This window comes from Elephas maximus, chromosome 25, assembly GCF_024166365.1.
Source record: "Elephas maximus indicus isolate mEleMax1 chromosome 25, mEleMax1 primary haplotype, whole genome shotgun sequence".
Lineage (NCBI taxonomy): Eukaryota > Metazoa > Chordata > Mammalia > Proboscidea > Elephantidae > Elephas > Elephas maximus.
The window spans coordinates 28,317,628-28,331,482 of NC_064843.1; the positions used below are offsets into that span (position 1 = coordinate 28,317,628).

Sequence of the window (13,855 nt, forward strand, 5' to 3'; positions counted from 1 at the left end):
CACTTTGTCTCACCGTCCCTTTTCACTCTCCATTCTCCAGCCACAGTGCTTTTTGTGATTATTTGAAGAACTCACACTGTCTTCCTAAAGCTGTTCCCGAGACCACCACCTCCTTCTCTGCACTTTAGCTGCCACTGTCACAGAATGCCACCAGAACTGAGGACACATACGGTCACAGTAGAGTCTCTCATACAGATATTGAGCGAGGCAGATGGTCAGCAGCCGGGCAGAGCAGGTCAACTTACTGCACTTCAGAGTGTGAGGCCCAGCATACACAGCTGATGCCAGAGAGAGATCCAGGTTACCTGGAATTTGTGAGACTATAAACCTATACTGCAATTTGTGAGTATGTGAGGTTGTGTGCTCAGGCAATCCACAGTCGTACTCCAATAGCTGAGCTGGGTAGGTCTGGGCTGCCAGGTCTTGCAGAAACAGTAACTCTTTTGCAGTAGTGTGTGTTTAATTCCCTCGAGCACGGCCACTAAGAAGCTCAGAATTCCAGCATGAAGTTGGGAAGCTTTGTCCTAATAGGTTCACCTAGCTTCAGCACCTAAGGGGAGATGCGGCAGCTGAGATGGACTGCCACCTAGCTATGGGCCTTTAAAGTGGAAGGCAGGGAACTAAAGCTGACCCAGTGCCTTGCACATGTGGTCACACCTAATCTCACAACTACCCTCTAACTGGGGACTTTTGTCCCCATTTTACTGATAAGGAGACTGAGAGAAGGTCTGCAATTTGCCCAGAGAAAACCATGTAACAAGTGGGGTACTTTGCATTTGAACCCAAGTTTGCCTGATTCCATGCGTTTTCTGCCTCCCAAGAGAGCCATTGGCTTAATTAGGCCCTGGTGGTTAGTAGTCAGTGGGCATGGAGGCTAGCTGGCTAATCAGTGTGGGTAAGGAGGCATGCCCACACCGGCCTTAAGCACAGGGTACCCCACAGAACATGGGTGCTCACAGAGTATGGCTTGGCTTGCTTGGTCTTAATGAGGTCCTGCCGACTTGACGGCACTGGGTGGGCCCCTGAATGCAGTCCCTGAGTTTTCCTGTGCCAGGCACTGAGGCCACTAGCTGACGGATGGGGAAGGACTCAACCACAACAGCCCTCCAGGAGTTCAGACATTAAACGAATACTTTATCACATAAGGGCAATATATGAGGGCTACAGAGGAAAAGGACGGGAGACTATGGAATAAAACATTAAAGAGACCTACTTCAGACCAAGTAGATAGGGAAGACCTCTTTAGGACTCAGTGGAAGTCTAAAGGACGTGAGCTGATGGCCCGATGAATTATTAGGGTGTGTTGGGGGAAAGTGTTTTCCAGACAGAGGGAACAGCACGTACAAAGGCCCAGAGGCCAGAAAGAACATGGTGAGTTTAAAAATAGAAAGAAGGCTAGAGTCTAGTGAATGAGGGAGAGTGTCGGGGATGAGGAGACCAGGAAGAAAGGTGGGAGCCAAATGGGGCTCCTCCATGCCTATCCAGTTCTTGTCCATTTTTCCAGGAGGCCCCTGTGCTGACTCGGGCAACCTGTGGGCTGTTATGTGCCGTTGAGTTGGTTCCAACTCATAGAGACTCTGTAGGACACAGTAGAACTTCCCCATAGGGTTTCCAAGGAGCGGCTGGTGGATTGGAACTGCTGACCTTTTGGTCAGCAGCCGAGCTCTTAACCACTACACCACCAGGGTTCTTGTGGGCTGTGATATGCCTTAAATATCTGGTTCTCTATTTTCTGGGAGCTTCCCAAACGTGAAACCCAGGCTTCCCTGCTCTTGCTTTCGCCTCTGGAGTTTGGCCCATGGGGGCTCCACAAATCTCTGCCAACAGATCATGTTTTCGATCTGCTGCCAGGGCCCCATTTCATTTCCTCCTGGGACTTCTGGGCCAGCACCCCAGGACTCAGCTGCCTCCCTCCACCAAAGGAGGTTCTGGAAAAGCAGGGCGCAGCGCAGAGGGCGTGGCCGGTATGGGCTTCTCCCAGCTCAGCATATATATATGGGTGCGTGGGTGTTACTGGCAGTATATGCAGTTGTGCCTGCTGGGAGGGAACAGCCCCAGCACCCACACAGGCACACGGCTCTGACATCACCAGGCTAGACCTGCTTGGTCCTATTTCTGTGAACACTCATGCTTCAACATGCCCTGCCTACACCAATGTCTGTGTCCGGAGTCTGGGGAGGAGTCCTAGCCCAGCTGCCCTTCTGTCTTGTGAACTTGGCCTCACAGGTATTTGTTTTACTTAACACTCCGAATAGTACTTGATGCAAAGCAAGCACCACATAACTGCATTACTCACATTGGTTTATTTACTCCTCATTACAACCCTTTAAATACTAATGTCCCCGTGTCACAAACGAGAAAACACAGAGGCACAGAGAGGTTAAGAGACATGCCCAAGGTCACACAGCTAATAATTCAAAGCCAGGCACTCTGGCTCTAGTCAATGCTATGTTGCCTCCCATGTAATATGGACATTTTATTGTATCCTCCTTTCTTTCCCTAACACTACCTGATCTGTTTTCTATTTATAGTTTTGTTAAATGCTGCTGCAGGTTGAGTTCTTCTAGAAGCTGGCTCTATGACAGAGGTTAGTGTGCCAAATGTTTATTAAAGAGTGCCCTTGGGATCAACACTGTGGAAGGGAGAGGAAGGAAACAGGAGTGGGCAGAGGGAGAAATTAAGCTGTAACGTAAGTCTGACAACAGTGAGCCAACCCCACAGGGAGCCTTTATTGTTGTAGTTGTCGAGTTGATTCCAACTCATGTAGCTCAGCCTCAGTCACTGGATGTGGACTATCCTGGGAAAAGCACAACCTTGGCAAGACAGCTCTCTGCAGCTGAGGTGATCTTAGAGGAGCTAACAGCTAAAGGTTATCTGCTGACAGCTTTCCCAGCAGTTGGGGCAACAAGTCCTTGCTTGAACAGCGATCTGGGTGGTACATTGCTATGCCCACCACAAATGTATTATTTTCTAGCCCTTTAAAAGTTGAGCATTTAAAAGAAAGGACAAAAATACTACAGTACAGAAATTGGATATGAGATCGTAAGAAGGAAGAAGATAACCATATAGGTTAACATGACTACTGTGAGAATCAGATGTGGCTTGAGCTTCCTGGCAGCCAAGGCAAAAAGTTTTCTCTTCCTTGGGGGAGAAAAATTTTCCTGCGGTTAAGTTATAAAACCAGTTTCTCGAATGGACATTTATTTGGTTGAACTAGTGGAGAATGTTTTCAACAGATAAACAGCAAACACTAAAGAGTCTTCATTTGTCTGTTCCTTGTAATGACTTTGGGAGGGAATAATACGAAAGAAATGCTCAGTGAAGCTCCTTCCGCAATCTAGGGTATGCAGATTTATAGACTTGCAGTGTCTAATCTGATCCTTTGAACTCTTTAATTTTTACTCAGCAGTTTCATGTTAGATGCCTCACTTGCTTCTCCCTGCGTTTGTCAGCCTGCACCTTACTCAGCACACAGCCAGTGTACTCACCTCAATCCACCTTGAGCTCCACCCTACAACCTGTGGTCTTGGCTCTGGACCTCTGGCCCCAATATCTACCTGTGGCTCCTACTATGTCCTTGGACCTCATACTTCTTAGGTTATGTGCTCCTGCTTTCCTCTTCACCTGGGATGCACTCTCAGCTCCTCGATTTCCATGTTTTCTATCATGAGGTAAACCGACACCTGGCCCAGCCACTTCCAGGGACTCTGTTCTCTCCACAGACCCTGTTACCGCTTTTCTGACTGGCCCCCATAGTGGGCCCCAGATGTTGGGGGTGGAGAAGTTGGGCTTGATGTATGGACCTTCTTCTGGGGGTGGCAACCCAGCAGTATGACAGTGAAAGCCCTTGCTAGTTATTGGCCAAGGCCAGGGAGGACCTGATATATTTCCTTTCCCCTTTCTTCCAACAAACATTCCTGAAGCCTCCTCTAGAGCACGAAGACGACAGACATCAATCAGTTCTCGAGAACTGATACAGAAATGTCAATAGACCATGAGGACTCAATGCAGTAAGGGCCCCTGGAGCACTAAAAAGGGACACCTGAGCTTATCTAGACCTAATGGTAGCTGTGGGGATAGAGCAAAGTGAGAGATACTATTTATGGCTGAAGATGAAAAAAACCAAACCCATTGTTCTCCAGTCAATTCTGACTCATAGCAATCCTACAGGGCAGAGTAGAACTGTTCCATAAGGTTTCCAAGGAGCAGCTGGTGGATTTGAACTGCTGGCCTTTTGGTTAGCAGCCAAGCGCTTAACCACTATACCACCAGGGCTCTGCCTGAAGATAAGGTGGCTCCAAATATAAGGTGATTCTTCATTTTTGCAATAAGATCACCCCAGTTTTTTTTTTTTTGCCAAGAATATGTAACATTTTTAGAGATGCGTTCGCATGTCCACATGTAACAATGTATCTAGTTACACATATGTATTTTAAAATTATTATTTAAAACAATTTAGAAATGTTTCCTTTTCCCACTCTCATATTTCTAGTAATTACTGCACTCAAAGTCTACATGAATCTTTGATTTCTATGCATTTGTTGCCATTAGAGCCACATTTCGTGTTGGCTAATTTCTCAAAACACAGCACCTTCACTGCCTTTTGAGACAGCACTTTTGACACATCAACTTTATTGGGGAGTAATTTTTCCCTCAATAAAATGTACCATTTCAAGTGCGAAGTTCGATGAGTTTTAACAAATGTACATGTCCACCTAATGCTATAGGACATTTCTATCACTCCGAAAAGTTCCCTATGCCCCTTCAGCAACCATTAATCTACTTTCTGTCATCACAGAATAGTTTTGCCTGTTCTGAAATTTCATATAGATGGAACCATAGAGCTCGAACTTGTGTCTGCATTTGGCATTTCTGGAGATTCACTCATGTTGCTGCAGAGAGTACTTTTGAGTCAGTATGCGATGCAATGACTGGAAATTTTGACCTAAGCATAATTACGTTTTTGTATAACCTTAAAACAGACCCCCCTCCACAGATATTAACGACCTTCATAATAACCACTTACTGTATTGCTTGAAACAGTATTATAAACATTTCAAATGTATTGAGCATGGACAGGCGAGTACAGTGAGCACAGCGAACTTCCAGGTAATCATCACTCAGCTTCAACAGTTATGAACTCATGGCCACTCTTGGTTCATGTCAAGCTCTATTCACTAACGCCTCCCAGGTTATTTTGAAAGACACCTCAAATACGTTATCCATAGATGTTTCAGTGTTTTTCTAAAGGACCAGGATTCTTTAAAAATAAATAAATAAATAACTATAGTACTATTATCAAACCTAAAAGTTAAAACCAAAAAACCCAACACTGGTTTGCAATTTAAAGTGATCTTTAAAAAGCTTGTTTATACATAATATTTGGGATTGTGAGAAATAATCAAGTCTGTGTTAAATTTCTTTGCCTTTTTGTTTATCGTGTCAGGGGATTTACTTATAAATGTCCAAAACTAGCCTGAACTGAGGTCATTTCAGGGTAATGTTTTTTAAAAAACAAAAACTTTTTGGTTCAAAACAAGTTGAGAGAGTGCCCATCAAGTGAGGGGCTTTGTAAGGACTGGAATATAACATTTAAGGAACTGACAAAGAAGGTGACTGAGAAGGAACAGCCGATGGGGACCTAGGAGTAAAACTAGGAGAGGGTGGCATCATGGAAGCCAGAGAGAGGCGTTTTAGAACAGAGTAGTCACATATTCTATGATTCCACTTATATGAAACTATCCAGAAAAGATGGAGCCCTGGTGGTGCAGAGGTTAAAAGCTCAGCTGCTAACCCAAAGCCTGGCAGTTCAAATCCACCAGCTGCTCCGTGGAAACCCTATGAGGCAGTTCTGCTCTGTCCTGTGGGCACTGCGAGTTGGAATCGACTTGACAGCAACAGGTTTATTTTTTTTTGTCCAGAAAAGGCACATTTACAGAGACAGAAAGTGGAGGCTGGGGGTGGGGAAGGGGACTGACTGTAAATAGGCATGAGGGGTCTAACTGCAGGGGACGGAAACGCTCTGAAGCTGATTTTGGTGACAGCTGCACCATTCAGTGAAGTTACTAAAAAACCACTGTCCACTTGAAATGGGTGAATTTCGTATGTAAAATACACCCCAAGAAAAGCTGTTTAAAAAAAAAGTGGTCAGCAGTGTCCATTATCACAAAGCGCTTAAGTAAAGATGTAGAATGAAGAGCCTATTCATTGGTTTGGTCCCTACGAGGTCACTGGCAGTGGGTCAGGAAACTGGGACAGGTGGGACAGACGCTGGTGGGATGACCAGGTGGTGAAGCCAGCAAGGTGAGTGTAGATGACCTATTCCAGGTGCTTGCTTGTGAAAAGGAGAGAGACGGGTGGTGGCTGAAAATGGTTTCACTTTTTATATGGCAGAAGTCTAAGATTTGACAGCTTTTGGCAAGAAGAGACAGGACGTGCTAACCAGATGTGGGGGCTGAGGGAGAGAGGGAAGCCAAGTATGCCCCTGACATCTGGCTTGGGTGGCATGTGGAAGCTCATTTCTTATAGATGATTCCCCTATCTCCCTTTGCCTACAGCTGGACTCAGCCACACACAAGGGCCTGATGCGAGGGAGTTTCTCAGACCCTGCACATGGCAACTGCTTCTCCTCTATGGGTTTCTGTACTTAGAACATGGCTCCAAGTTAAGAGGAAGGAACAGACCTACTGGATGAATAGGCAACTGGTGAGTTTACTCTTGTGACCGAAGGTTCGAGCATCCTTCAAGGCCCTTTGCGCCGGGCCTCCAACTCCCTGTCCAGTCTCTTCCCTGACCCCCAGTGGCCAGATCAGTTTCCCGTTTTCTGGCTTTGCTCTTCCAGGCCTGCACACACTGCCCAGGATGCATGAAGTTGCACAGCACCTGCCCTCAAAAGACTTGCAGGGAGGCTCTTTCAAGGAAAGATAGGCGCTACCTTCCTGCTCATCAGAAAGAAACTTGTCTACAAGGTTTCTTATACCCGATTTACAGTTGTAGAACAAGATTTGTCTCCTAGTTTTGGCAGGTCCTGCTCAAGTCCCAAATCTGAGGTCTACTTTCTCGCTACTCATCCACCCACTAGTCATGAAGTACACTGACTAGAACCAGAAGAGCCTCTCTGTTGCTATTCCTTACATGCAATGGTCCAGCTATCTCAACACCACAGAATTTAAAAAGCACCTGGTTGTAATCCTCTTGCTCCCTAACAGTGATGACTATTCAACCACCTTTATTCCCTGAGGTGACTGCTGCCTCCCTCACTGGCCAATAAAATACAAGCTACCAAGAAGGACCTCCAGGATTCTTTACAGTGGGCCCAACACCAGTCTATCCAGACCCCAGTCCCAAAGAGATCAGAGACCACCCAAGGAGATAGCTCTCATCCCTAAACATACCTGCGCATGCTATCAAGCCAGAGGGCCTGCCTTTCTGCTAAGCCACCCATTCTGACCACGCTGGCCTCCTTGTTCCATTTAACCTGGAGACCTCACCCTGTATTCTGAATTCCAGACTTTCCTATAACATAGGATGAGGAAGAACGATTTTCAAAGGGACATGGAGCACTGGCAAGTAGTCACAGGGACTTGCCTCCCTCTTTGAACCAATCAGTGCAAGGAAAAGTCTACATTCCACCTGGGAGAGGGCTTCTGGGATGGTGCTCTAATTAGCTTGGTGCCCTTAATTCCTCCCATTCTGACTGTAAGCTTAGCCACATAAGCAAACCCAAAGAAGCTCCTTTATTCTGCTTCTGGGCAGCACACATGGAAAAAAAAAACTGCCTCTCAAATACACTTGCTTCATCTTGTTCAACACACATTACCCATACTCAGCTTCAGATACAATTCTTGTAACCCACCTGTTCCTGTGGATTTTCTGCACCCCCCCTTACTTCCTGGGCCTGCCTCTAGCTAGGGATGTGGACTTTGGATCCCCTTTTGAGCCATACCCACAGCAGCAGGACAGATTAACCACCTGCCAGGCTAGGGCCAGCCTCAGGGGAGGGACCCGCCCCTGAGACCTGAGTGGTCAGACCACATCCCAAGCCCAGCCCCAGGGTTCCTACGCTTGCCTGGAGCCCTGGGTAACAAAGAGGCAGGCACTAAGTTTCCGTTAAGTTGTAGGAATTTATTTTAAATAACCTACAGTTGATTAAAAGGGAATTCATGATAAAAATAGAAGATACTTGAGGAAAGATGTGGGAAATGGACTCTGCACACACGCTAAACTAACAATGCCTCTAAAACTAATGATTATAGCAAAAAATGTCTTCACATTAAAATTCTGCTTTTTATGTTTTTTTCCCCCATTTTTTTACACAATTACAAAAGAAAAAATAAAAGCCCGGAAATCTTGATTATTTTTCCTTTTTTGGACCAAATACTCATTTTCCTCTAAATTTAATGACCTGTGAAGCTTTTTATACAATAAAATCTTTCAAGTGAAAGACTGGGGTTTAAAAAGAAAAAGAGGGATACCTTAAAGGGTACAGAGAATGCTCAGAACAAAGGATGATGGGAAAATGGATTCGGTCACCGATTATTTCATTATCCTCAGACTCACTCGCCCCTCATCCCTCCCGACCCCAATCCACACGATCTTTAAGATCAAGAAAAAGGTTTAAATATTTTAAAATAATTAAAAAGAAATAAAAATTCACATTTAAAAAGGAACACACAAGTCAGGAAATATTTTCCCATCATGCTTTTCTGTGAACAGGTGTCTGAACCAAAACACTGCCGATGTCACAACTGCTTCAAGTTTAATGAAAATTGGTTCCCATGACGATAGATAGTGACGACTCTAACAGGTGCGCTGGGTTTTTGTTCTACTTAATTTTAAATTCCTGAAATGGGGAGAGGGGAGGGAGTTTAGGAATTCATTTCTATTAAAATATAGAAGTTATTGCAAAACCCTAACTGTAAAAACGCACCAATATAATCGGACTTCGTATACAGTAGCTAAGAGAATCCAAACGTTTCAGTGAAACAGTGAATTTGCCTGGCAGAACTCTGACAAATTCCCATCCACTTGCCCTCTTGAAAATAAAAACAAAATTCAAAACAAATCATACAGCTAGAATTTTGATATCTGAAATATTTTTAAATAAGTTGTCCATAGGACAACTGGCTCAGCTCTCCCTTATAATATCTCCAGGTTTATCTTTTCGCAAAGATGTTGGTTTGTTAAGACTTGCTGCCTCTCTCCCTCATGTGCGACGGCAAGCGAGGCTCACAGTTTATCCATCTTCCCCAAACCACACTGTTCCTTATCAGAGAACCCTGCCCCTTGAGACCGGCTAAAACTCGAAGTCCTCATCAGCCATGTCGATGGCCCAGGCAAACTTCTCCCGCTGGGTTTTGTTGTAAATTTTCTCAATCGGGACCCCCCATTTCTTGCACCTGCAAGCAAAGGAGAAAGAAGGGTGATTAGTGTGACCCAGACAGGAATGGCCCAGACCTGGGGCCTAAACGCAGGTGGGCTGCCTTCTCCTTTCCATCAGTCTGGTGAGGGAGCCCAAGAGCAGCTTAACCACACACTAGACATGTTGTGAAGGCTTTATATGATTAATTCATTTAATCGTGAAAACGACCCTCTGAGGAAGGTACTACTATTATGCTCATTGTATAGATGAGAAAACTAAGGCAGAGAGGGTAAGTAATTAGCTTATAGTCTTAATGCAGCTAGAGGGTGATGGAGCTGAAATTCAAACTCAAGTAGTCTGGCTCCAGAGTCCATACTCTCAACCACTGCCACTGCCTCTCAAGAGCTAACTAAACCTCTACTACCACACATGAGCAAATAAACAGGGTACAAGAACTGGGTGGATCCTCTGGCCCAGACGGGCAGGTGCCATAGGAGATGATGCCTCCATCTACGCAAAGAATTCAACACCCCAACTGAATATTTTCCAGAAAGCCACTTTTTCTGGATGTTATTACATGACTGTAAGACAGCGTGCGAACAAGCAAGCAACAGAGAGAAACATTATCTGCCTTTGTAAAAAAAGATCCCTCTGTCTCTCTTTGTGTAGATCCGTCAAATGTGTATTTTCTTTTTTTTTTTTTTCTCTCTTATTCCTACCTTTCTTCTTTCATTTGTAAAAACTTTAGTGAAAAGTGAAAGATGCTCTCAGAAGCCCCTCTATATACACCCACCACATACACCACCTGAATATTCACGAGTTTATTTCGGGCTTGGAATGACAAAATGAAGACAGTAAACAAAACCAGATGACCACCATTTTAGCAGAACAGAGCAAGTGGAGCCGCTAGGATGGGTGATCTGGAAAGTTCTTTGCCTGGCAACCATGGTCCAAGGATTCAAGAGGAGATATATTCATTCACTGCATAAATAATGCGTAAATTTTAAAAATATTTGTTCCAGAGACCAGTCAATTGTTACCCAAAAGAAAAGATGAGGAGGCAAGGAAGGGAAGGGAAGCTATATCAATGGAAAGAGAACAAACAGAATGGAAGTAATAAGAATGCTGACACATTAAAAAAAACTGTAACCAATGGCACAGAACAATCTGTATAAAAACTGTTAAAAAGCAAAAACCAAACCCAGAGCCGTCGAGTCAATTCCGACTCATAGCGACCCTACAGGACAGAGTAGACCTGCCCCGTGGGGTTTCCAAGGAGCGCCTGGCAGATTCAAACTGCCGGCCCTTTGGTTCGTTCGCAGCCGTAGCACTTAACCACTATGCCACCAGGGTTTCCAAAATTGTTAAAGGGGAACCTAATTTGCTGTGTGAACACTCACCTGAAACACAATAAAATATTATTAAAAAAAAAAAAAATGCATATATTTGTTCCTTTTAGTAAGGGCTAAGAGTTTTCTATTCTTGTCCCAAAGTTCTAAAAGGCGCCTGCCTCTTATAAATAGAACATAAACACACTCAAAGGTAACCTAACAGTAACTTATCCAGGATGTTCTGATGTATGTGTAGACAACGATCTGGCACAGCAGAAGCCAGAGGTTTCCACAGAGGACTAAAAGTACGAGGCGTAGGAATGGCATGTGAAGGTGAACAATGTTCTCAGAAGCCCCCCCTATCTTTCTTGAGCTAGCAGCAAGGGCTCATTGCTCACCAAGCCACTGAGATCCGAGGGTCCAGATAATTGAGTTTGGAGGTTCCCAAGGCAATTTGTTTATTCTCCTCTCGGTCTGTGGCCTGAACTTCCAGCTTCATCAACTGCTCCTCCAGTCTCTGCACAGCCTTTTTCTTTGACTCTACCACCCTGGAAAAATGGCAAAAAGTCATCAAGAACCAGGCCTGTCCTCTGCACCAGAACACACTACAACCCTAACCCGTCAATTCTGGGAAGCAAAGGTATAAAAGCCCCAAGTAGAGAGATTTTCAGAAGACATCGCGTGGAAACCCCAGAAAAGCTGGGGTCTCAGGGACTTTGACTGGTGTCATCCACTTTTCTCATTCGACCAACTCCCAGCTTCGCACAATACCAGGTACATACTTCTTGGTCTTTGCATCTTTCATGACCTTGGCATCGGCCTTAGCACTTTTCAGGTCTCTCCGGGCATCTGCCAGTTGTTCCTTTTTGGCATCAATCTGTGTGGGAAAGAACAGCAATAAGAATCAGAAGCAAAACGCACCAAGAGAGAAAAGAAAAGGGCTCTGTCACAAAAGACGGAAAGTAGTCTCCACCAGCCAGCCTAAAACACCAAGGTGTGGCTTCATGAAGGCAAAGCGGGTACATGCTGACTGGTATTTGTCTACATTTTTCAGTGAGCCTTCAACAAATGAGGGTTCCACAGGGCAGGAGCCTCTTTAGGCTCAGGGAAAAGACCTTCCTGGGACTGGGAATCTGGATTCTAATCTTTCAATCAGAGAATACTTTGGTTTTCGACACCTTGGGAGGGCTGTAGATAAGAGCTGTTTATCAAATGGATCCTGTGCTAGGTTTTAGCCTTCATTTTAAGAATACTGTAGGAGATACTCTTTATGAAGCCTGAGACAGGATCCTTGCATCTACTGAGCAAGCCTGGGCTCTCTGCCCAGATTCTGCCAGTGTCCTGGTAAGGAGTTGCCAGCTTTTCAAGAAAAAAAAGATGCAGTGACAAGAATATTCAATGGACCAAAAAATGGCAATTAAAAAAGGGACCCAGGTATCCAAACAGCTCAACCAGTTTGTTCCAAACCAATACATGGCATGACCCAACTTTGTCATTCTGTTTTAAAAAGGAAAGAGATCTGAGGTGGGAAGTAAATTAGAGTAGTTACGACTCAAGAACAGAGGTATGAAAACATTTTCATTTCCAGATGAAATCTTGTGGAGTCCCCATCTATAAAGGAAGAGACAATGGCAGTTTTGCCTTTTGTTGCTTGTTAGAACCCTTGAAGCATCTCTGAAGAACCTGACAGTCCTGTTCAGACAGCAATGAGTATCCAAGCCTGTGAGCTCACTCTGCTGGGGGCAGGAGAGCCCCATACCTGGTATCACCTGCTGACCTGTGAGGTCAAGGGAACCTCTGCAGAGTACATACGTGCCTGACTCACACACTTTGGGCAATTGTTCACTGAGCCTAGAGTCATCTATTATATATACTCATACAGCCAGAGACTAAAAACAGAGGGCACTATTGTGAAAGAATCATTAAATACATTTCACTATGAATGGCTTACTTCCAACATCTATGCTGTCTAAAGCCAAACTAAGGGAACTGATTCTATACATAAATGCATCACAGACACCCCAAGCCAGATTCTTTTAGGGCCAGAAATGCAGCAAACCAGAATCTTTTAACCATTTCTGCGAATGCTAAATTTGCAACGCTACTCAAATTCTCTCAAAGTGTCAAAGACTCCATTGATTCACTTGGCAAACGGGGGCGTGTGTTTGCTTTGTGGGCACACAGGGGATGGTTCCGAGGTTTGGAGGGCTCGTCTGGCAGGCAGCCTGGGCTGCCCAAACAGTGGTTCCAGAGTGAGACCAACAAAAGACCTCCTCATGCTCCAGGGAAGGGTCTCCAGAATTAGGTAAACACCACCTGAATATTCATGAGTTTATTTCGGGCTTGGAATGACAAAATGAAGACAGTAAACAAAACCAGATGACCACCATTTTAGCAGAACGGAGCAAGTAGAGCCGCTAGGATGGGTGATCTGGAAAGTTCTTCGCCTGACAACCATAGTCCAAGGATTCAAGAGAAGATATATTCATTCACTGCGAACATGGACATCCCTTCAAGAAAGCTAGGTGGCACCTACAGTATAAACCATAGATTGCGTATGCCTTCTGACCCAGATGTCCTACTCCTGGGTATTTATCTTGAGGAAATCTCAACAGAATTTGCAACCTGAAAATTTATGTCTTGCTCTATAGCATTTTTACACTCCAGTTGTCCAAATATAGTATTCTGTGGGCTTGGATTAAAGATACCATATTTGTAATTTCGCTAACCTCTAATTAAAATTTAGCATTTCTTCTTTAATTATGAATGTAGGTAACAAACCATAGTGTATCAGTAGTACTTTATTACCAAAAGAAATCATATTTTCATGGCATATTGCAACTGTTGCAGAAAACTTAAAATATCATTTATATTAATTACTGTCTTGAAATTTATAGTAATTACACCCACCTCAAAATCTGATTTATGAAGTTAATAAAGAATTACATCCATTACTATACCACGGACTTGCCTTCCAAACTAGGGGGCTCATCTTTCAGCACTATATCATACAATATTCTGTTGATATCTATAAGGCTTTCCTTGGCTAATTTTCCAAGTAAATCACTAGGCCTTTTTTTCTAGTCTGTCTTAGTCTGCAAACTCCGCTGAAACAGGTTCCCCATGGGTGACCCTACTGGCATCTGAAATACTGGCGGCTTAA

The 13,855-nt window shown here is 44.4% G+C and overlaps 1 protein-coding gene across 2 annotated transcripts in view; it reads right to left on the reverse strand.

Moving 5' to 3' along the window:
- Nucleotides 1-5,363: 5,363 nt before the first annotated feature.
- The window catches only part of TOP1 (DNA topoisomerase I), a 90,811-nt gene continuing 82,319 nt past the window's right edge, over nucleotides 5,364-13,855 (reverse strand). The window contains exons 20-22 of one of the 2 annotated variants that reach the window (XM_049870135.1): nucleotides 11,475-11,569; nucleotides 11,091-11,240; nucleotides 5,364-9,398 (exon numbers count right to left, since the gene is read on the reverse strand). In XM_049870135.1, coding sequence (XP_049726092.1) covers nucleotides 9,296-9,398; nucleotides 11,091-11,240; nucleotides 11,475-11,569 — 348 coding nt within the window. In that variant the 3' untranslated portion in view covers nucleotides 5,364-9,295. The remainder of the gene's footprint in view (nucleotides 9,399-11,090; nucleotides 11,241-11,474; nucleotides 11,570-13,855) is intronic. The other variant, XM_049870136.1, reaches the window with a different exon arrangement.